At 47.6% G+C, this 22,498-nt stretch overlaps 1 protein-coding gene across 17 annotated transcripts in view; it reads left to right on the forward strand.

Annotated features, from left to right (window-relative positions):
* LOC100450350 (radial spoke head 10 homolog B) overlaps positions 1 to 22,498 on the forward strand; it is a 45,911-nt gene that overhangs the window by 19,954 nt on the left and 3,459 nt on the right. For 9 of the 17 annotated variants that reach the window (XM_009242544.4, XM_054560167.2, XM_063725628.1 and 6 more), the window contains 10 exons: positions 1,749 to 1,938; positions 5,009 to 5,123; positions 5,645 to 5,724; positions 6,167 to 6,315; positions 10,162 to 10,269; positions 11,081 to 11,224; positions 13,846 to 13,974; positions 16,124 to 16,217; positions 20,260 to 20,458; positions 21,983 to 22,375. In XM_009242544.4, the coding sequence (XP_009240819.2) occupies positions 1,749 to 1,938; positions 5,009 to 5,123; positions 5,645 to 5,724; positions 6,167 to 6,315; positions 10,162 to 10,269; positions 11,081 to 11,224; positions 13,846 to 13,974; positions 16,124 to 16,217; positions 20,260 to 20,458; positions 21,983 to 22,163 (1,389 nt within the window). In that variant the 3' untranslated portion in view covers positions 22,164 to 22,375. Of the gene's footprint in view, positions 1 to 1,748; positions 1,939 to 5,008; positions 5,124 to 5,644; positions 5,725 to 6,166; positions 6,316 to 10,161; positions 10,270 to 11,080; positions 11,225 to 13,845; positions 13,975 to 16,123; positions 16,218 to 20,259; positions 20,459 to 21,982; positions 22,376 to 22,498 lie in introns of those variants that run through there. The other 8 variants (XM_054560173.2, XM_054560168.1, XM_063725629.1 and 5 more) reach the window with 3 other exon arrangements.

Here is a 22,498-nt window from a genome sequence, read left to right on the forward strand (position 1 = left end):
TGAGTAGCTGGGATTACAGGCATGCACCACCACACCCAGATATTTTTCGTATTTTTAGTAGAGATGGAGTTTCACCGTGTTGCCCGGGCTGGTCTCGAACTCCTGACCTCAGGTGATCCTTCGTCCTCAGCCTCCCAAAGTGCTGGGATTACGGGCGTGAGCCACCGCACCTGGCGGAATATTGCTTCTTTCAGACTTGCAGCCCTACGTGTGATGTGAGTTGCATGTGTTTTGTACATGCTGTTTATCAGGTTGAGGGATGCCTTCCTATTCCTAATTTGCTGAGGTTGCTTATCATGAATGGATGTTAAATTCTGTGAAATGCTTCAGTTGATAGAATCATTTGGTTCTTCTTCAGTCTGTCAATACTGTGAATCACATTGATTGATTTTTCAAATGTTAACCCAGCTTTGCAATTCTAGGATAAACCCTACTTGGTGTTGTTGTATTATCATTTTTTTTTTTCTTTTTGAGATAGGGTCTTGCTCTGTCACCCTGGCTGGTGTGATCTCAGCTCACTGCAGTCTGGGCTTAAGCAATCCTCCCCCCTCAGCTTCCTGAGTAACTGGGACTATACGGGCACTTGCCACTGTGCCTGGTTAATTTCCTTAATTTTTAATTTTCAGTTGAGACACAGTCTTACTATGTAGCACAGGCTGGTCTCGAGTTCCCAGGCTCAAGCAATCCTCCCGCCTTGGCCTCACAAAGTGCTGGGATGACAGGCATGAGCCACCACGCATGGCTACTATTCTTGTTATATATTGCTGGATTCAACTTATTTTGTTGAAGATTTTTGCACATATGTTGATGAGGGATAAGGATCTGCAGACAATAGAATTTTGTTGCCGCCACTGAGAGGAAGCCAGCACATTGCCATGTGAAAGGAAGTCTATTTTCCAGATAACTTGTTTTGTTTTGTTTTGTTTTTACTGTTGGTCGGAGATGGCATTTTATTGACCAGGGGCGGGGGGGTGTGGAAAGAATAAAATGCTTCTTGCCCAGGTGCCGTGGCTGGCGCCTGTAATCGTAACACTTTGGGAGGCTGAGGCAGGCGGATCACCTGAGGTCAGGAGTTCAAGGCCAGACTGGCCAATATGGTGAAACCCCATCTCTACCAAAAATACAAAAATTAGCCGGGCGTGGTGGTGGGCACCTGTTGTCACAGCTACTCTGGAGGCTGAGGCATGAGAATCACCTGAACCCAGGAGGCAGAGGTTGCAGTGAGCCAAGACGGTGCCACTGCACTCCAGCCTGGGTGACAGAGCGAGACTCCATCTCAAAACAAAACAAAAAAACACTTCTTAAGTTCTTACAGTGGAAAGAGCTAAATGCCATTACTTTACTTGTATTATCGCATTTAATGTAGGACACAGGTGTTGTGTCTTTTGTTCTTTTTTAAATTTTTAAATTTTATTTCTTTATTTTGAGGCAGGGTCTCACTCTTGACGCCCAGGCTGGAGTGCAGTGACACGATCTCAGCTCACTGCAACCTCCTCCTCCCAGGTTCAAGCAATTCTCCTGCCTCAGCCTCCCGAGTAGCTGGGATTACAGGCGTGTGCCACCACGCCCGACTAATTTTGTATTTTTAGTAGAGATGGGGTTTCACCATGTAGGCCAGGCTGTTCTGGAACTCCTGACCTCAGGTGATCTGCTCACCTCGGCCTCCCAAAGTGTTGGGATTACAGGCGTGAGCCACCGCGCCCGGCCCTTTTTTGTTCTTAATCCACGTATGACTTTCTTCCTTTCAGGTGGAATATGCTGTCTTAAGAAATATTACAGAATTAAGAAGAATCTACAGCTTTTATAGCAGCCTGGGATGTGACCACTCTCTGGATAATACCTTTCTGATGACAAAGCTTCACTTCTGGAGATTTCTGAAAGATTGCAAATTTCATCACCACAAACTAACTCTTGCTGATATGGACAGGATATTAAGTGGTGAGTATTCCAGATCCTTCACATCTTTTGGTTTAAAGCAGGGGTCCAGACCGGGTGCAGTGGCTCATGCCTGTAATCCCAGCACTTTGGGAGGCCGAGGCAGGCGGATCATGAGGTCAGGAGTTCGAGACCAGCCTGACCAACATGGTGAAACTGCGTCTCTACTAAAAGATACAAAAAATTAGCCGGGCATGGTGGTGCATGCCTATAATCCCAGCCATTTGGGAGGCTGAGGCAGGAGAATCGCTTGGACCCGGGATGCGGAGGTTGCAGTGAGCCAAGATCATGCCATTGCACTCCAGCCTGGGTGACAGGGGCAAGACTCTATCACACACACACACAAAAGGCAGGGGTCCCCAACTCCCAGGCCATGGATTAGTACTGGTCCATGGCCCGTTAGGAAACAGGCTACACAGTGGAAGGTGAGCAGTGGGCAAGCCAGTGAACTTTCATCTGTTTTTTGTTTTGTTTTGTTTTGTTTCGAGACAGAGTTTCACTCTTGTTGCCCAGGCTGGAGTGCAGTGGCACGATCTCGGCTCACTGCAACCTCCGCCTCCTGGGTTCAAGTGTCTCTCCTGCCTCAGCCTCCCAAGTAGCCGGGATTACAGGCATGCGCCACCATGCCAGCTAATTTTTGTATTTTTTAGTAGGGATGGGGTTTTTCCATGTTGGTTAGGCTGGTCTCGAACTCCCGACCTCAGATGATCTGCCCGCCTTGGCCTCCCAAAGTGTTGGGATTACAGGCGTGAGCCACCGCACCCAGCCTACCTTCATCTGTTTTTACAGCCATTCCCCATCGCTGGCATTACCGCCTGAGCTCCGCCTCCTGCAGATCAGCAGGGCATTAGATTCTCATAGGAGCGCAAATCCTACTGTGAACTGTGCATGCGAAGGATGTAGGTTGCACGCTCCTTAGGAGAATCGAATGCCCGATGATCTGTCACTGTCTCCCATCACCCCCAGATGGGACTGTCTAGTTGCAGGAAAACAAACTCAGGGCTCCCACTGATTCTACCTGATGGCGAGTTGTAGAATTGTTTCATTATGTATTACAACGTCATAATAATCGAAATAAGGTGTGCAGTAATTTGAACGCGCTTGAATCGTCCTGAAACCAACAGCCCCCCACCCCTTCCCACCATTCATGGAAAAACTGTCTTCCACAAAAATCAGTCCCTGGTGCCAAAAAAGTGGGGGACCGCTGGTTTCAAGGACAGTATCACAGTGTCACCTGTAAAGCAGTTAGGAAATGTGGAGGGAGCTGGGAAGGCCCAGGTTGGGAGATGAGTGTTCCAGAAATCAGCACGTGGTCTTGTTCCTCCTGTGATTACGAGGTACTTGAAGAGACAGTCTCGTGACGTAACAGCAACAGTACGAGGTCACCTACAAAAGCAGGGCCAGCAATGCACGGTCTCAGGGTGAAATCCAGTCCTCACCCCATTCCCCTAAATCATGCTTTACTGGAACACAGACATGCCCGTTTGCTTACATATTTGTGACTGCTTTACCCCGAAGCACCACAGCTGAGGGGTTGTGATGTAGATGGTGAGGGGTTGTGATGTAGATGATCTGGTCCACCAAGCCTAAAATAATTTACTCTCTGGCCCTTTACAGAAAGTTTGCCTCCCTCTCTCCCCCGACCACCGATCTATAGTAAAAAAACCACTAAATTGTCAGGTCAGAAATGGGGAGACAGCCAGGCCTTGTGGCTTACGCCTGTAATCCCAGTACTTTGGAAGGCTGAGGCGGGTGGATCACTTGAGTCCAGGAGTTTGAGACCAGCCTGGCCAATATGGTGAAACTCCGTCTCTACTAAAAATACAAAAGTTAGTCAGGTATGGTGGTACATGCCTGTATTCCCAGCTACTTACTGGGAGGCTGAGGCACGGGTAGAATCGCTTGAGCCTAGGAGGTGGAGGTTGCAGTGAGCCGAGATTTCCAGCCTGGGTGACAGAGTGAGACTCTGTCTCTAAAAAAAAAAAAAAAAAAGGCCTGGTGTGGTGGCTCACACCTGTAATCAGCACTTTGGGAGGCCGAAGTGGGCAGATCATGAGGTCAGGAGTTCAAGACCATCCTGGATAACACGGTGAAACCCCGTCTCTACTAAAAATACAAAAAATTAGCTGGGTGTGGTGGTACGTGCCTGTAGTCCCAGCTACTTGGGAGGCTGAGGCAGAAGAATCACTTGAACTCGCGAGGCAGAGGTTGCAGTGACCCAAGATCACGCCACTGCACTCCAGCCTGGGCAACAGATTGAGACTCTGTCTCAAAAAAAAAAAAAAAAAAAAAAAAAGGGGAGAATCAGCAATGGCTTGGAAGAGTCTAGAAAAGGCCCTAAGTAGTCTTAGGACTGGTCTTGATTTCAAATTAGGAAATTGATGTGATAAATTTAACAACTTTGGAAGTTTAACTTCTTTCAGCCAAATTCTGGGAGGCAGAGCTGCAAGCTTCTAATTATCCACTTGAAAAATAAAGTATTAGAACAAATGCCTATTTACGTCAAAGTTTAGTGTTTGAAACATACTTAAAATCCATTTAGAATTAGCAGCATTCATCAGTTTATATCTCAGACTATTCTGGAAAACACTGGGACGAGATTGACGTCTTTTTTTTTTTTTTTTTTTTTGTGATGAAGTCTCGCTGTGTTGCCCAGGCTGGAGTGCAGTGGCTCAATCTTGGCTCACTGCAGCCTCCACCTCCTGGGTTCCAGCGATTCTCCTGCCTCAGTCTCCCAAGTAGCTGAGATTACAGGCGCCTGCCACCACACCTGGCTAATTTTTTGTATTTTTGGTAGAGACAGGGTTTCGCCATGTTGCCCAGGCTGGTCTCAAACTCCTGACCTCAGGCAATTTGCTGCTTCAGCCTCCCAAAGTGCTGGGATTACAGGTGTGAGCCACTGTGCCTGGCTTTCATGGAGTTTTAAATTTGTAGTTGGATGCTTATACACATGTTCAGAGCATTTTGAAATAAGCACTCTCTCATATTCAGTTCTTCGAATTGTATACGAGGAGCAAATAAAATGGAGGGTTCTAGCAAGTATCAGGCATCCTCTCCAATTTTCTTATTTTAGCCAATAATGACATACCAGTTGAAGAAATCCATTCTCCATTTACAACAATACTTCTGAGAACATTTTTGAATTACCTCCTGCATTTGGCGTATCACATTTATCATGAAGAATTCCAGTAAGTACTATTTCTGGACCCTCGTTGGGGGATGGGGCACAGCTAAGCTGTATTATTGTCATAATGCCTTGTTTTCTTCAGCAGTCATTTTTATTTTTTTGGAGATGGAGTCTTGCTCTGTTGCCCAGGCTGGAGTGCAGTGGCACAATCTTGGCTCACTGCAACCTCTGCCTCCCAGGTTCAAGCAATTCTTCTGCCTCAGGCTCCTGGGTAGGTGAGATGACAGGCGTGTGCCACCATGCCTGGCTAATTTTTTTTTTTTTTTTTTGTATTTTTAGTAGAGATGGGGTTTCACCATGTTGGCCAGGCTGGTCTTAAACTCCTGATCTCGAGTGATCCGCCTGCCTTGGCCTCCCAAAATGCTGGGATTATAGGTGTGAGCCACTGACTCCAGCCTTCCCTTTCTATACTCTATACATTAGAAGCAAATTATTAAGTCTAGCCCGTGCTCAAGGAGAAGGGAATTAAGTTCCCTCTTTTGGAGGAGAAGTAATGATGGTATCTTTTGATCATTATCACAGAAAGAGAAGCCCATCCCTCTTCTTGTGTTTTACAAAACTGATGACCGAGAACATTCGTCCAAATGCCTGCCAGATAAAAGGTAAATACAAAACCAGTAGGATTCTATTTACCGCCCCATTTTTTTTTCCTCAAAATATAAATCTGGGCTGGGCACAGTGGCTCACTCCTGCAATCCCAGCACTTTGGGAGGCCAAGGCAGGCGGATCACCTGACGTCAAGGAGTTCAAGACCAGCCTGGCCAACATGGCAAAACCCCATCTCTACTAAAAATACAAAAAAAAATTAGCCAGGTGTGGTGGTGCATGCCTGTAATCCTAGCTACTCGGGAGGCTGAGGCAGGAGAATCGCTTGAGCCTGGGGGGCGGAGGTTGCAGTGAGCCAAGATCGTGCCACTGCACTGCAGCCTGAGCGACAGCAAGACTCTGTCTCGGAAAAAAACAAAAGCAATAGGATTATATTTACTGTTATTTTTTTTCTCAAAATATAAATCTGTAATCATTTTTCGAACGTTGTATTTTTAGGCAATGTATTCCGTGAGCAACAGCGGACGCTGTACTCTATGAATTACATGAATAAGTGCTGGGAGATTTATCTCGCTTACTGCAGACCCAGCGCAGCGCCTCCCCACGAGCCTACGATGAAGATGAGACACTTCCTCTGGATGCTGAAAGTAACCACCTAAGTTCAATATTGGCTTTCTATTTACAGGCTCTTTGATTTTAATTAAAGAAAGGCAAGATATTCCAGCTGTGATATGCAAATAATTAGGTGAAGATCTGGGCTGGATTTTCAGGACCATTAAATGTTTACTGAGTCTCTTGGCAGAACAGTGGTCTGTGGTCGTGGAAGGAACAGAAACAGCTGTCACCTGCCCAGTGTGCTCACAGATTAGGGCAAGACAATGGTCCATGGCCTATAACGATGGCCCATGGCATGCATATATATATATATTGCAATCCCAGCACTTTGAGAGGCCGAGGTGGGCGGATCACCTGAGGTCAAGGAGTTCAAGACCAGCCTGGCCACATATATTTATATATGCCATGGGCCATTGTCTTAAAAAATATATATATACAAATAAATATATATATAATAAATATATATATTAAAAAAATTTTTTTTTGAGACAGAGTTTTGCTCTTGTCACTCAGGCTGGAGTGCAATGAAGTGATCTTGGCTCACTGCAACCTCCACCTCCTGGGTTCAAGCAATTCTCCTGCCTCAGCCTCCTAAGTAGCTGGGATTACAGGTGCCTACCACCACACCTGGCTAATTTTTGTATTTTTAGTAGAGACGGGTTTTCACCATGTTTCCCAGGCTGGTCTTGACCTCCCGACCCCAGCCTCCCTAAGTGCCAGGATTACAGGTGTGAGACACTGTGCCTGACTGGTCTACAGTATCTTTATTCATGCAGATCCAGCCATTTAAAGGAAGCTGGGGCCGAGTACAGCCATGCACGCCTGTAATTCCAGCACTTTGGGAGGCCGAGGCAGGAGGATCACTTGAGCTTAGGAATTCAAGACCAGCCTGGGCAACATAGTGAAATCCCCCTCTCTACAAAAAATAAAAAAACATAGCCGGGCATGGTAGTGCACACCTGTAGTCCCAGCTACTCGGGAGGCTGTAGTAAGCTGTGATCGTGCCATTGCATTCCAGCCTGGTTGACAGAGTGAGGCCCTGTCCCAAAAAAATCCCCCAAAAAACAAAAAAGGAAAATGGAGGAACACCTTAGTCTTTTTGATGGATTGAAGTGTTGCCTGATCCTAGAATAGCTGTAAAGGCAACTGAAATCTTTTTAAAAAGGAAGGACTTTGGCAGGCGGAGTAGGGTGGATCACCTGAGGTCAGGAGTTTGAGACCAGCCTGGCCAACGCTGTGAAACCCCCTTTCTACTAAAAATACAAAAAACTTAGCCAGGCATGGTGGCGGAAGCCTGTAATCCCAGCTACTTGGGAGGCTGAGGCAGGAGAATTGCTTGAACCTGGGAGGCAGAGGTTGCAATGAGCTGAAATTGTGCCACTGCACTCCAGTCTAGGCAACAAGAGCAAAACTCTGTCTCAAAAAAAAAAGAAGGAAGTGGGGAGGCTGAATGTCATTTAAAACAATTATAGTTTATCAAAAGAGGAATTTTTAAAAGTTATTACTTGGGAAAATAGTGACAACATCTTATTTATACAATGTTCTCATACTAACTATTGGTTGTTTTTGTTCCATGATACTTTTTTTTTTTTTTAGACAAAGTCTCGCTCTTTTGCCAGGCTGCAGTGCAGTGGCACGGTCTCGGCTCATTGCAACCTCCACCTCCTGGGTTCAAGCAATTCTCCTGCCTCAGCCTCCCGAGTAGCTGGGACTACAGGCATGCACGACCATGCCAAGTTAATTTTTGTATTTTTTAGTAGAGACAGGGTTTCACTATGTTAGCAAGGATGATCTCAATCTCTTGACCTCGTGATCCGCCCGCCTCGGACTCCCAAAGTGCTGGGATTACAGGCATGAGTCACTGTGCCTGGCCTGTTCCATGATACTTTTAATTTGTACCTGTGGGAATACAAATGATTAAACAGAATCAAATACTAATGATAAAGTGTTTTTACAAATTTCATAATGTTGCATACATATGAAAAATGGATAATAACCTAGTGTCTAACTGTAGGAAAATACTTTTTTTTGAGTAAGGGTCTCACTCTGTCACCCAGGCTGGAGTGCAGTGGTGCAATCTTGGCTTCCTGCAGCCTCAACCTCCTGGGTTCAAGCAGTCCTCCCACCTCAGCCTCCTGAATAGCTGGGACTACATGTGTGCGCCAACATACCCAGCTAATTTTTCTATTTTTTGTAGAGACGGTTTATTGCCATGTTGCCCAGGCTGATCTTGAACTCCTGGGCTCAAGCAATCCTTGTGCCTCGGCCTCCTGAAGCACTGGGATTGCAGGCGTGAGCCACTGCACCTGGCCCTTTTCATTGTTTCATTTGTCTCAAGCGTGTTTGCAATTGCCCACTGAAGAATTATTATTATTACTATTTTTTTTTTGACAGTCTTGCTCTGTCGCCCAGGCTGGAGTGCAGCGACATGATTTTGGCTCACTGCAACCTCCGCCTCCCGGGTTCAAGTGATTCTTCTGCCTCAGCCTCCCGAGTAGCTGGGATTACAGGTGTATGTCACCACGCCCGGCTAGTAGAGACAGGGTTTCACCATGTTGCCCAGGCTGGTCTCAAACTCCTGAGCTCAGGTGATCCAACCATCTCGGCCTCCCACAGTGCTAGGATTAGAGGCATGAGCCACCACACCCAGCCTCATTGAAGCATTTTTGTGCTGACTGTCTCACAGTCTCTGTCAGTCAATTGTAACATCTCTGTCATCTTGGTGATGGCATCTGTGGATTCTTTTTTTTTCATTCAGTTTGAGATCTTCCTGGTTCTTGGTATGAGTTTCTTTTTTGTTTGTTTTTTTGCGACGGAGTCTTGCTCTGTCTCCCAGACTAGACTGCAGTGGCGTGATCTCAGCTCACTGCATCCTCTGCCTCCTGGTTCAAGCAATTTTCCTGCCTCAGCCTCCCAAGTAGCTGGGATTATAGGTGCGTGCCACCATGCCAGGCTAATTTTTGTATTTTTAGTAGAGACGGGGTTTCACCACGTTGGTCAGGGTTTCACCACGTTGCCCAGGCTGGTCGGTATGAGTGATTTTTAAAAAAATATTGAAACCTGAACATTTGAGTACAGTAAGTCCTCACTTAACATTATTATTATTATCATTATTTTGAGACGGAGTCTTGCTCTGTCACCCAGGCTGGAGTGCGGTGGCGCGATCTCAGCTCACGGCAACCTCTGCCTCCTGGGCTCAAGTGATTCCCTTGCTTCACCCTCCCGAGTAGCTGGGACTACAGGCATGCACTACCGTGCTTGGCCTACATTTTTAATTTTTTGTAAAGACAGGGTCTTGCTATGTTTCCCAGGCTGATTCCCAACGCCTGGGCTCAAGTGATCCTCCCACCTCGGCCTCACAAGGTTCTGGGATTACAGGTGTGAACCACCATGTCTGGCTGTAAATACCAATGTTAATCCAGAATGCTTTTCAAAATTATCAGTCTTTAAGATATTAATTTATGGCTGGGTGCAATGTCTCACGACTGTAATCTCAGCACTTTGGGAGGCTGAGGCAGGCGGATCACTTGAGGTCAGGAGTTTGAGACCACGCTGGCCAGCATATAGTGAAACCCCATCTCTACTAAAAAATACAAAAATTAGCTGGAGATAGTGGCATGCGCCTGTAGTCCCAACTACTTGGGAGGCTGAGGCAGGAGAATCACTTGAACCCAGGAGGTGGAGGTTGCAGTGAGCTGAGATTGTGCCACTGCATAGCAGCCTGGGTGACGGAGCGAGACTCCATCTCTCTCAAAAAAGAAAAAAGATATTAATTTCTGGTACACTTTCTTAGTTATTGTATTGATATAAATTGACATTTTAAAACATACAGCTGTTTACAATTATAGGCAGTTATGGTTTGATTTTCTTTTTTACAGGACTTTAAAATGATAAATAAAGAATTAACAGCAGCTACATTTATGGAGGTCATAGCAGAGGATAATCCTTTCATATTTGATGGAACTGACAGCAACTTTGAACCTGAGGTTTGTAAAGAGCTGTCACAAATGGTACAGATCCAATTCAGGCTGTTGGTTTTGCCATGGATACCAAGGACAAAGAACCAAGATTTTTTTTTTTCTTTTTTTCATTAGCCTTTTTGTTGATGCTTTTTTTTTTTTTTTTTTTTTTGGGAGACGGAGTCTCAGTCTGTTGCCCAGGCTGGAGTGCAGTGTCACGATCTCTGCTCACTGCAAGCTCCGCCTCCCGGGTTCATGGCATTCTCCTGCCTCAGCCTCCTGAGTAGCTGGGACTACAGGTGCCCGCCACCACGCCCGGCTAATTTTTTTTTTTTTGTATTTTTTTAGTAGAGACGGAGTTTCACCGTGTTAGCCAGGATGGTCTCGGTCTCCTGACCTCGTGATCCGCCCACCTCGGCCTCCCAAAGTGCTGGGATTACAGGCATAAGCCACCGCGCCCGGCCTTCAGCTGATTTTTTAAAAACAATTTTTTGTACAGAACGGGTCTCACTGTGTTGCCCAGGCTGGTCTCAAACTCCTGGGCTCAAACGATCCTCCTGCCTCAGCCTCCTAAAGTGCTGAGATTGCAGATGTGAGCCACTGTGACCAGCCTAAGAACCAAGATTTGATCGAAAGCAGTCTGAGCACAAGTACCTAATATATGTGTGTGCGTGTCTGTGCATGTGTGTGTGTCTTTGTGCACGTGTCTGCATGTCTGTGTGTGTGTGTGCAAACATGCATATTCAGATGTCAGGAAATAATGAACACCAATCAATCAATGCTCTGTCTCCAGGTGTGTCAGAATGATGGAAACTCTCTGTGTTTTATTTTATTTCAGCTGGTTTTCCTGGAATTCTTTGAAGCTCTCTTAAGCTTTGCATTCATCTGCGTTACTGACCAAATGACTAAATCCTATACAAATGTTCCAACTGATGATGTGTCTGGAAATAAACATGAAACTATTTATACAATACTAAATCAGGTAACACATAATATCTTAGAATTACAGAGCAAGGAGGGCCAGGCGCGGTGGCTCACGCCTGTAATCCCAGCACTTTAGGAAGCCGAGGCGGGCGTATCACGAGGTCAGAAGATCGAGACCATCCTGGCTAACATGGTGAAACCCCGTCTCTACTAAAACTACAAAAAAATTAGCCGGGTGTGGTGGCAGGTGCCTGTAGTCCCAGCTACTGGGGAGGCTGAGGCAGGAGAATGGCATGAACCCAGGAGGCGGAGGTTGCAGTGAGCTGAGATCGTGCCACTGCACTCCAGCCTGGGTGACAGAGCAAGACTTCTCTCAAAACAAAACAAAAAAACCAAATAAACAAACAAAAAAGGATTACAAAGCAAGGAATGGCTTTATTCTGGAATGGTGAAACCATCATCAAAACTATCTTGGCTTTACTAACACTTCCAGAAAGTAATTTAAGAAGTCTTTCCTTTTTCCTTTTAAAATTTTATTTTATGTGTTTTGAGACAGGGATTCACTCTGTCGTCCAGGCTTGAGTGCAGTGGTGCAATCACGGCTCACTGCAGCCTTGACCTCCTGAGCTCACACGCTCCTCCCACCTTAGTCTCCTGAGTAGCTAGGACTACAGGCATGTGCCACCACACCCAGCTAATTTTTTTTTTTTTTTTTTTTTTGAGACAGAGCTTTACTCTGTTGCCCAGGCTGGAGTGCAGTGGCATGATCTCGGCTCACTGCAACCTCTGCCTCCTGGATTCAAGTGATTCATGCCTCAGCCTCCTGAGTAGCTGGGATTACAGGCGTGTGCTACCACACCTGGCTAATTTTTTATATTCTTAGTAGAGACGGGGTTTCGCCATGTTGACCAGGCTGGTCTCAAACTCCTGACCTCAGTTGATCCACCCACCTCGGCCTCCCAAAATGCTAGGATTACAGGCCTGAGCCACTGTGCCTGGCCTTTTTGTATTTTTTTGTAGAGATAGGGTTTTGCCGTGTTGCCCAGGCTGGTCTCAAACTCCTGAGCTCAAGTGATCCTCCTGCCTCGGCCTCCCAAAGTGCTGGGATTACAGGTGTGAGCCACCATGCCCGGCCAAGATGTCTTCTTCACATTTTGGAAGTGTATATAGATTTTGTTAAGTTAGGGAAAATGTGTTTCCTGGCCATGATCCAGGAAGTGGACTCCTAGCCACAGCAGAGAGTTGCTAATGAAGGTAAGAGTGCATACCGACGTGCTGGGTGAGCCCCTAGACCACACTTGAGAAAATCAGAGGTGTCTTACTAGGAGATCCAGTGTTTCTAAGAGTGGAAAGCCTGCTCAAGAGCAGACCTGTCGAACAGTTCCTGAGCGTGCATGGGATGCTAACCAGGTCCACGGGGCTTGCTCGCAAGGATGGACACCCAGGCCAGGCACGGTGGCTCACGCCTGTAATCTCAGCACTTTGGGAGGCCAGGGTGGGCGGATCACTTGAGGTCAGGAATTCGAGACCAGCCTGGCCAACATGGTGAAACCCCGTCTCTACTAAAAAGACACTGGAAACTGAACGTTCATGTCATCCTCCAAGGGAATCACTACTCCTTTTTGACCAACAATTTGGGAGTGTGATTTAGAGATCAGAGAGAGGCTCAGCTTCAAACTTACCAAAGCCGATCCTTCTTGCTCAGCTCACGGTAGTTTCACACGCTCTAGTAATCTGGGGAGGCAAAGGTAGAATTTTGTTCCACAGAGGTAAGTGTGCTATGAAGAGGGACAGCAAGCTCCAGAGATGTGCAGAAGGCTCCCCTTGAGCCGTCAGCTGAGTGTGCGCGCATGTGAGGGAACAGCTGGAACCTAAGGGAAGAACTGCCAGGAAGAAGGGGAGGAACCTCAAGGACTCACGCAGGGCTGGGAGTAGTTTGCACTCCCAGTCGCCAGCGTGGAGAAGCCTTCGCATCCATGAGGGGCATCGGGCTGGGTACTTAAAAGTTCACTGTGTGTGTGTGTGTGTGTGTGTGTGTGTGTGTGTTTTCCGACAAAATCTTGCTCTGTTGCCCAGGCTCGAGTGCAGTGGCACAATCTTGGCTCACTGCAGCCTCTGCCTCCTGGGTTCAAGGTGACTCTCCTGCCTCGGCCTCCCGAGCAGCTGGGATTACAGGTGCGCACCACCACACCCGGCCAATTTTTGTATTTTTAGTAGAGACAGGGTTTCACCATGTTGGCCAGCCTGGTCTTCTACTCCTGGCCTCAAGTGATCCGCCCACCTCATTCTCTGAAACTTCTGGGATTACAGGCATGAGCCAACGCGCCTGGCCTGTTACTTATTTTTTTGAGAGATAGGGTCTTGCTATGTTGCCCAGGCTGGTCTCAAACTCCTGGGCTCAGGTGATCTGCCCACCTTGGCCTCCCAAAGTGCTGAGATTACAGGCGGGAGCCACTGTGCCTGATTCTGTTCACTGTCTTGACTGAGGCGATGGTTTCACAGGTATAGATGTGTGAAAACACATCAAAGGGTACACTTTATGTGTAGTTCATTGTAAATCAGTTACAGCCCATTAAAATATTGCGTGTGTGTGTGTGCGTCCGCGCGCGTGTGTGTATGCCTGTATGGATCTCTAAGGAAACCAGAAGCCCTCTGATGCGTGTGTTTGTTCTTGCTTAGGACGCCCAGAACAAGAGTCCCAGCGTGGTCATGAGCCATGAATCAGATGCTGCTCACTCTGACAGTGCCAGGTCATCTTCCAGCAAGTTAGAACTCTCGCCTGATATTAACAAAATAAGGAAATCAGAGGTTTGTCTTGGCAAGTAACTGTGTAGAGACACCCGCTCCCGAGTGCCTGCTCTGTGAAGAGCTCTTTTCCATGCGCTGGGGACCTAGCAGTGAACAGAAACCCACGCCCTTATGGACTTGACTTTCCAGTGAGGAGGGGACATGGCAGCAAGTGAACAGCAGTAATAGCATTCATGGGTGTTTACCAGGCGCTGAGCCGTCCCCAGGGAACAGCTCAGTGTCCCGATGACCTTTAGGTACTGTGATTCTCTCTAGGAGGGAACCCAGGCCCAGAAAGGTTAAATAGCTTGGCCACAGCTGCATAACCAGTAAGGCGTGGAGCTGGGGGTTTGTGCCCAGGCACTTTAACTCCAGAATTAGCACCGGTTACCGCAAGCTATGCTTCTTCCCACTTACGAGGTCTAAGTGACAGGAAGGGCATCTGGCCGGGGTGGGGCCCTGGCGTTTATTCTGGGTGAGTGGGATGGGATGGGACACCGTCTGAGCAGAGGCGTCAGGAGGCTCTGTGGCTTCACTGTTGACAAACCAGTGAGGAAGCTCTTGGAACCATGCCGGTGGGAAGTGATGGTGACTGGGACTAGGGTGGGCTGAGGTCTGAGGTGTTTTGAAGGGTGCAGGGGTTGACAGGGAAAGAGAAGGCAAAGATGAGTTCAAGATTTTTTGGCTGAGCATTGGCAGAAGAGAGTTGCCATTTATTATGATGTGGAAGACGGAAGCAGGGGGCTGAGTTTTGGGAGCAAATTAAGTGGTTGATTTTGGACAAGTTAAGCTTAAGGTGCCTGAACTGATGCCCAAGTAGCATGGCTGGAGGCAAGACTGGAGTTCAAGGGCAAACTCCAGCTGGAGGTAGAAATGTGGGGGTTAGGGCATACACATGGTGATTAAAGCCGTTAGGTCGGGCGCGGTGGCTCACGCCTGTAATCCCAGCACCTTGGGAGACCGAGGTGGGTGGGTCACTTGAGGTCAGGAGTTCGAGACCAGCCTGGCCAATATGGTGAAACCCCGTCTCTACTAAAAAATACAAAAATTAGCCAGGCCTGGTGGCAGGTGCCTGTAATCCCAGCTATTCAGGAGGCTGAGGCAGGAGAATTGCTTGAACCCAGGAGGTAGAGGTGGCAGTGAGCCAGGATCCAAGATCACACCACTGCACTCCAGCCTGGGCAACAGAGTGAGATTCCATCTCAAAAAAATGTAATAATAATTAAAGCCATTAATATATGAGTCTAAGTATGGTTAAATTTTTTTTTTTTTTTTTTTTGAGACGGAGTCTCGCTTTGTCACCCAGGCTGGAGTGCAGTGGCGCCATCTTGGATCTCGGCTCACTGCAAGCTCTGCCTCCCGGGTTCACGCCATTCTCCTGCCTCAGCCTCCTGAGTAACTAGGACTACAGGCACCTACCACCACGCCTGGCTAAATTTTTGTGTTGTTAGTAGAGATGGGGTTTCACCCATGTTAGCCAGGACGGTCTCGATCTCCTGACCTTGTGATCCACCTGTCTCAGCCTCCCAAAGTGCTGGGATTACAGGCGTGAGCCACCACGCCTAGCCAGTATGGTTAATTTTATACAATAAATACTGTCCCAACAGACCCAGGTGACATTTTCAAGTCTTTGGGTTTTTTTGGAGGGCCTTTCAGTAAATGCCATAATTCTGTTATTCATTTCATTAATAGTGTAAATATTAATATTTTATTCAGGTTAAAAATAGTCAAATTGGCTGGGTGTGGTGGCTCACACCTGTAATCCCAGCACTTTGGGAGGCCGAGGCAGGCAGGCCACCTGAGGTCAGGAGTTCGAGACCAGCCTGGCCAATATGGTGAAACCCCATCTCCACTAAAAATCCAAAAATTAGCCTGGTGTAGTGGCGCATGCCTGTAGTCCAGCTACCCGGGGAAGCTGAGGCAGGAGAATCGCTGGAACCCGAGAGGCGGAGGCTGCGGTGAGCTGAGATGGTGCCACTGCACTCCAGCCTGGGCAACAGAGTGAGACTCCGTCTCAAAAAAAAAAAAAAAAAAAGTCAAAGTCAAATTAGCTCAAGAAGAACAGCCTCATTAATAATTTTCTAATTAATTATAGTGTAAAAAAGTAGTTTTAAGCCCATAATGATGTAAAAGTAATATTTTGCTTTATGATTTTTTTTAAATGTAAAAGCCCAAGATCAAGAAGTCTGTAAGTGATGAAAGAGTCTCCAAAATGAATTTTAAATCGACTGGAAAAGGGATCACCTTTTTCTCATCTGAGAGCGGTGAGTATTTTAATTATAGAACCTTCATATTTATAAACTGTTGCTTATGAATTATATAATGTCTATACTGTTTTACAATCATCTTTTTTTAATCTTTATTTTCTTAGAAGCAGAGTCTCGCTATGTTGTCCAGGCTGGTCTTGAACTCCTGGGCTCAAGCTATCCTCCCACCTCGGCCTCCCGAGTAGCTGGGATTACAAGTAGGGATCACCACACCCAGCACAACCATCTTTTTAAATAATGAGGCTGGTAGAGCTGCTTCCATTTCTCCTCCCTGATTTGGAGTTCAAGTTCAAGGCGTGACCTTGCTGTGCTGAGTCAGTCTGTTAGGGCAGAGGCCAGTACGGGACAGCTGGGCCTCTCCTGGGCCCTGCACACCCATCTCAGTCTGATGCTGTTGACTATATTGTTTTGTTACAGGCAACTTTTCTGTCTCAAGGGTCTCATTCTCTTTGATTTTTAAAGGTGCTCAAATGAAAAACAACAAACAGCCCTTATTCACTTCCTCATCCTCCTCTTTTATTATGTTTTCCTTTATCCTGGGAAGGTCGCTCTTGAGGCCTGTCTGTCTGCTGATTGCCCTTCCTCCCTCTGGTCTGATTCCTCAGCCGTGTCTGTGCGAACTTCCAGCCTCACGCCTCTCCCTTCCTCAGGGTCATCCAATGATGATCAATGTCATGGGAATTTTCCGCTGTCACTTTGCTGGCCTGGCCAGTTGCACGTGGCCTTGTGTTCATGATTAAACAAGCCCTGGTGTTTCCCCTTTTCTTTTTTTTTTGAGACAAGGTCTTACTTTCTTGCCCAGGCTGGAGTGCAGTGGTGCCATCATAGCTCACTGCAACCTCTGCCTCCCGGGTTCAAGCGATTCTCCTGCCTCAGCCTCCCTCGTAGCTGAGATTACAGGCACCCGTCACCACGCCTTGTATTTTTAGTAGAGACGGGGTTTCATGATGTTGGCCAGGGTGATCTCAAACTCCTGACCTCAGGTGATCTGCCTGCCTCGGCCTCCTAAAGTTCTGAGATTACAGGTGTGAGCCCACCCGCCCCGGGCTTTTTTTTTTTTTTTTTTTAAAGAGGTGGGGTCTTGCTCTGTTGCCCAGGCTGGTCTTGAACTCCTGGATCTGAACGCCTTGGCCTCCCAAAGTGCTGAGGTTACAGGTATGAGCCCAACCGCGCCTGGCCTTTTTTTTTTTTTTTTTTTAAAGAGATGGGGTCTTGCTATGTTGCCCAGGCTGGTCTTGAACTCCTGGGCCCAAGCGATCTTCCCGCCTTGGCGTCCCAAAGCACTGGGATTACAGGTGTTAGCCACCGCGCCTGGCCCTCCCCCTTTTCTGACGGCGTCTCTCTATGGCCGGCCACCCACTCAATGGTTAACTTTTAAAGGCTCTGTCCCGGGCCCTTGTCCTCTCAAAGGCCTCACCTATGTATCCCTCTACAGTGCCTGTCATTTCCCATTACTCCTCCTCCAATGGATCGTTCCCATCCGCACACATGTGCTCCATATGCCCAGTTAGGAAAATCTCTTCTCTCACTTTCCCCTCTAGATCCCCTTCTTTCCCTGCTCCTTTGCTGCTAGGCATCTTAGGGGGCTGTGTACATGCTCACCTTTGCTGCTAGGCATCTTAGGGGGCTGTGTACATGCTCACCTTCTCCAGGACCTCTCCTGTGTCTCCCTTAGCTAGCTCCACGTGGCACTGCCCTCCCTAGGCCACTGAAGGCCCCTTTTCATCAGCAGTGACTCCGTGTTGCTACCGCCAGGAATCCTGCTGTCACTTGAACCGATCTCTCCATAGTCAGGAAAACCGTCAGCTTCTTGAAATACTCTTCGCATTCGGCCTCTGCGAGCCCTCATCATCCTAAGTTTCTTCTCCCTCTGGTGCGAATCTGTGGGTTGTGTCATTTTCTCCCGCAGAGCTCGGCATCCCAGCAGAGACAGGGCGTTCCTGCGGTGCCGTAATCAAGACACACCGTTCCTGTAACAGAAATAAAACTGAAAATTGAACCCCAGCTAATGTGTTTTCCTGCTGATCTGATTAGCGGGGAAGTGATCTCTAGTCCCAGCTCCAACTGGATTTTGCCCTGGATTTCTCTGGTTGTTCCTTTAAGTCCCGTGTGCCAGTCACCAGTCCTGTGGCTCCTGCCCTGTGTCCTGTCAAGGACCCCCTTGACCCACGTGGCGTCTCTTCCAGTACCATTTCATCTGATTATTGCATGCGGCAGCCGTGACTTACTGTCCTCCAGCTTGTGGGTGTCTAGTTGAGAGTTCATGAATGAACACAAAACAATCTTGCAGCCAGGTGCAGCAACCCTAGAACTGTGCAGCCGTTAACCCCAGAACTGTGGGAGGCCAAGGCAGGAGGATCACTTGTGCCCAGGAGTCTGAGACCAGCCTGGGCAACATAGCGAGCCCCTGTCTCTACAAAAAAAATATCAAAATTCACCAGGTATGGTGGCACACTCCTGTAGTCCCACCAACTTGGGAGGCTGAGGCAGGATGATGACTGCTTAAGCCCAGGAGCTCGAGGCTGCAGTGAGCTGTGATTGCACCACTGCACTCCAGCCTGGGTGCCAGAGCGAGACCCTGTCTCCAATCAAAAAAAAGGAATCTTCCTTCACATTGTCTTGTTCCGAACTTAGAGTCCTGGATTGCGTATAATTTGATTATCTGAATTTTAAAATCTTCCAAGTGAATAGATAACCAGAACTGCTTAAAAAGATGGAAAAAATTACGGTAGTTTAAGATTCGGAGATTCTTTAGCCTAGACAAGAAAGATAGAGAGGGATAACTATAACTACTAGGTAATTACTTTTGTGAGAGTAACCAGTTGTCTAGTTCTCTAGGAGAGAGGATTCACTCGGGTTCATAGCTGTCCTTGTCTTAAAGGGGTTTCCGACTCTGAATAAATAAAAGATGTTGAATATTTTGTCCCCAAGACCTAGGCCGGGTGCAGTGGCTCACGCCTATAATCCCAGCACTTTGGGAGGCAGAGATGGGAGGATTACTAGAGCTCGGGAGTTTGAGACCATGGGCAACATAGCGAAACCTTGTCTCTAAAACAAAAATAATTAGCTGGGCTTGGTGGCACCCGCCTGTGGTCCCAGCTACTTGGGAGGCCCAGGTGGGAGGATCATTTGAGCCCAGGAGTTGGAGGCTGCAGTGAGCCATGATGGTGCCACTGCACTCCAGCCTGGATGACAGAGCAAGATCTTGTCTCACGATACAACTTAAAAAAATTAGCCTTGTGTGGTGGTGCATGCCTATATTCTCAGCTATTAGGGAGGCTGAGATGGGAGGATCACTTGAGCCCAGGAGTTCCTCCAGGCTTCAGTGAGCCATGGTCATGCCACTGCACTCCAGCCTGGTCCATAGAGTGAAAGCTTGTCTTTAAAAAAAAAAAAAAAAAAAAAAAAGTAAAAAAAGCAAGAGAAACAAATTTTTTTATTCTTGAAACATGGAAAATTAAAATATCAGAAAACCCAAATTCTTAAGATAGGAAAAAAAAAAAAAAAAAAGAGGTGGCCGGGCGCAGTGGTTCATGCCTGTAATCCCAGCACTTTGGGAGGCTGAGGTGGGTGGATCACCTGAGGTTAAGAGTTGGAGACCAGCCTGGCCAACATGGTGAAACCCCATCTCTACTAAAAATACAAAAATTAGCTGAGTGTGGTGGCGCACGCCTGTAGCTACTCGGGAGGCTGAGGCATGAGAATCGCTTGAACCCAGGAGGTGGAGGTTGCAGTGAGCAGAGATCACGCCACTGCACTCCAGCCTGGGTGACAGAGTGACACTCTGTCTCCAAAAAAAACAAAACAAAAAACGAGGTAGCAGGAAAACTCAAAGGGAAGGCTGACAATCCCAGCCAGGGTCTGCTGAGCCCCTGCCTTGTTCCAGGTGGTCATGGAAGCCGCGTCCTTACTCCTCTCCTCTCTCCTGGCCGAGGAGAAGGGGGCCCACCCCAGGGAGGCCAGAACGAGAAAAAGCATGCAGACTCCCAGTTTACAGCAGGATTGTATTCATGTTCAGCTTCATGAAACTCTATTCCAGAGAAATATGAGAGACCCAAGGATGATCGAAAGGACGAGTTCAACACGTGGGTCAATCATATGTACGTCTTCTTTGTGAACACGCTCTTTCACGCGTATAAACGTGAAGAAGCTATCAAGGAGAAAATAAGGGAAGACAGGTCACGCAGCACAGCACAGGCCCAGCAGCGGAAGATGGAAGATGACGAACTAGAAGCAAGGTAACTTATGAGGTCCCTGTCCTTCCCGAGCTGCTCTCTTTCTTCCTGTCTTCCGTAGCTGCCAGAATGCATCAGGACCAAGTGCTTTCCGGACAAGCTATAATTTCCTACGGGCATCTTTGACATAAAAAGGAATGAATATTTGGTCTCTGTTCCTGGCAGAGCACCTGAAGCCTTTGTAACTTCCTGAGTAATGGGATAATGGGAGCATCTTTTGTTCTAATATTTGGTCTTAGTTTCTAGTTTTATTTATTTTTTTAGACAGGGTCTCACTGTCACCCAGGCTAGAGTGGAGTGGTGTGATCTCAGCTCACTGCAATCTCCGCCTCCTGGGTTCAAGCGATTCTCTTGCCTCAGCCTCCCGAGTAGCTGGGATTACAAGCATGCACCACTAGGCCTGGCTAATTTTTGTATTTTTAGTAGAGACGGGGTTTCACCAGGTTGTCCAGGCTGGTCTCGAACTCCTGACCTCAAGTGATCTGCCAGCCTCGGCCTCCCAAAGTGCTGGGGTCACAGGGGTGAGTCACTGCATGCAGCTATTTTCTAGTTCTTGACCCAAGAGTTCAAAGCCTGTGGACTCTTTGGGGTAATGACTGTCTTTCTGTATGTCGAGATGACTGGTAGCCAGGGGAGGGGCCCTCGATAGCTTCTTGCTGGAGCTGGTTGCCGGGAAACCAACCACGAGATTAGAGGGTTGGGACTTTCAGCTCCAGGCCAACCTTCATCAGGTCTACATATTGGACCCTCCATAAAATCCCCAAACGGGCTGGGCATCATGGCACATGCCTGTAACCCCAGCACTCTGGGGGGCCAAGGCAGGAGAATCACTTGAGTTTGAGACCAGCCTAGGTAATATAGCAAGACCTCATCTCTACAAAAAATACAAAAATTAGCCAGATGTGGTGGCAGGTGCCTGTAGTCCCAGCTACTTTGGAGACTGAGGCAGGAGGACTGCTTGAGCCTGGGAGGTTGAGGCTGCAGTGATCTGTTTGTGCCACTGCACTCCAGCCTGGGCAACACAGCAAGACCCTATCTCAAAAAAAAATATATACACACACACACATATATATATACACGTAACTTTGGGAGGCCGAGGTGGGTGGATCACCTGAGGTCAGGAGTTTGAGACCAGCCTGGCCAACCTGGTGAAACCCATCTGTACTAAAAATACAAAATATTAGCTGGGCGTGGTGGCAGAAGCCTATAATCCCAGCTACTCAGGAGGCTGAGGCAGGAGAATCACTTGAACTCGGGAGGCGGAAGTTACAGTGAGCCGAGATTGCACCATTGCACTCCAGCCTGGGCAACAAGAGCGAAACTCCGTCTCGAGAAAAAGATGAAAAGTTTATTTTGGACTGTGTCGACATGGCATCAGTTAGGCAAAGTGTAGCAACTTACAGTTTTGTTTACACATGCTGTTGAAATGCAGGTATGAAGGGCTGTATACTATAAATAGCATAAAACTGGTTTTGCAGTTTTGAGGGGGATAAAAAAAAGCTACCACCTTCTCATGTTTGCTTTTAGGCTGAATATCTTCATCTTGAGAGAGGAAGAGGCCAAGAGACACGACTATGAGGTGGACATCACGGTGCTCAAGGAGCCGGCGGACGTGTCATCCTCTCACCTCATACTGGACCCTCCCAAGGAGGATGTGACCGTGTCCCCGTCCAGCAAGACCATCACCAGCAAGAAGAAGAAAAAGTAGCCACGAGGACACACACACAGGCTTAGGACGGCACGTGCTGTAAGATTTCCTGAGCATTACAGTTCTTAGCACTGTACTCATCACAGTGTTTTAAAATACCCCCTGGCCCACTGCATCTCAGGTTTCCTACATGGCTGGATTACGGGAGTTCGAGACCAGCCTGGGCAACGTAGTGAGACCCCATCTCTGCAAAATTAAAACAGCCAACCGTGGTGGTGTGTACCTGTGGTTCTAGCTTCTTGGGAGGCTGAGGTGGGAGGATTGCTTGAGCTCATGAGGTTGAGGCTGCAGCGAGCCATTGCATTCCAGCCTGGGTCATGGACCTGGTGGCCGGT

This window comes from Pongo abelii, chromosome 6 (assembly GCF_028885655.2).
Source record: "Pongo abelii isolate AG06213 chromosome 6, NHGRI_mPonAbe1-v2.0_pri, whole genome shotgun sequence".
NCBI classification, from domain to species: Eukaryota; Metazoa; Chordata; class Mammalia; order Primates; family Hominidae; genus Pongo; species Pongo abelii.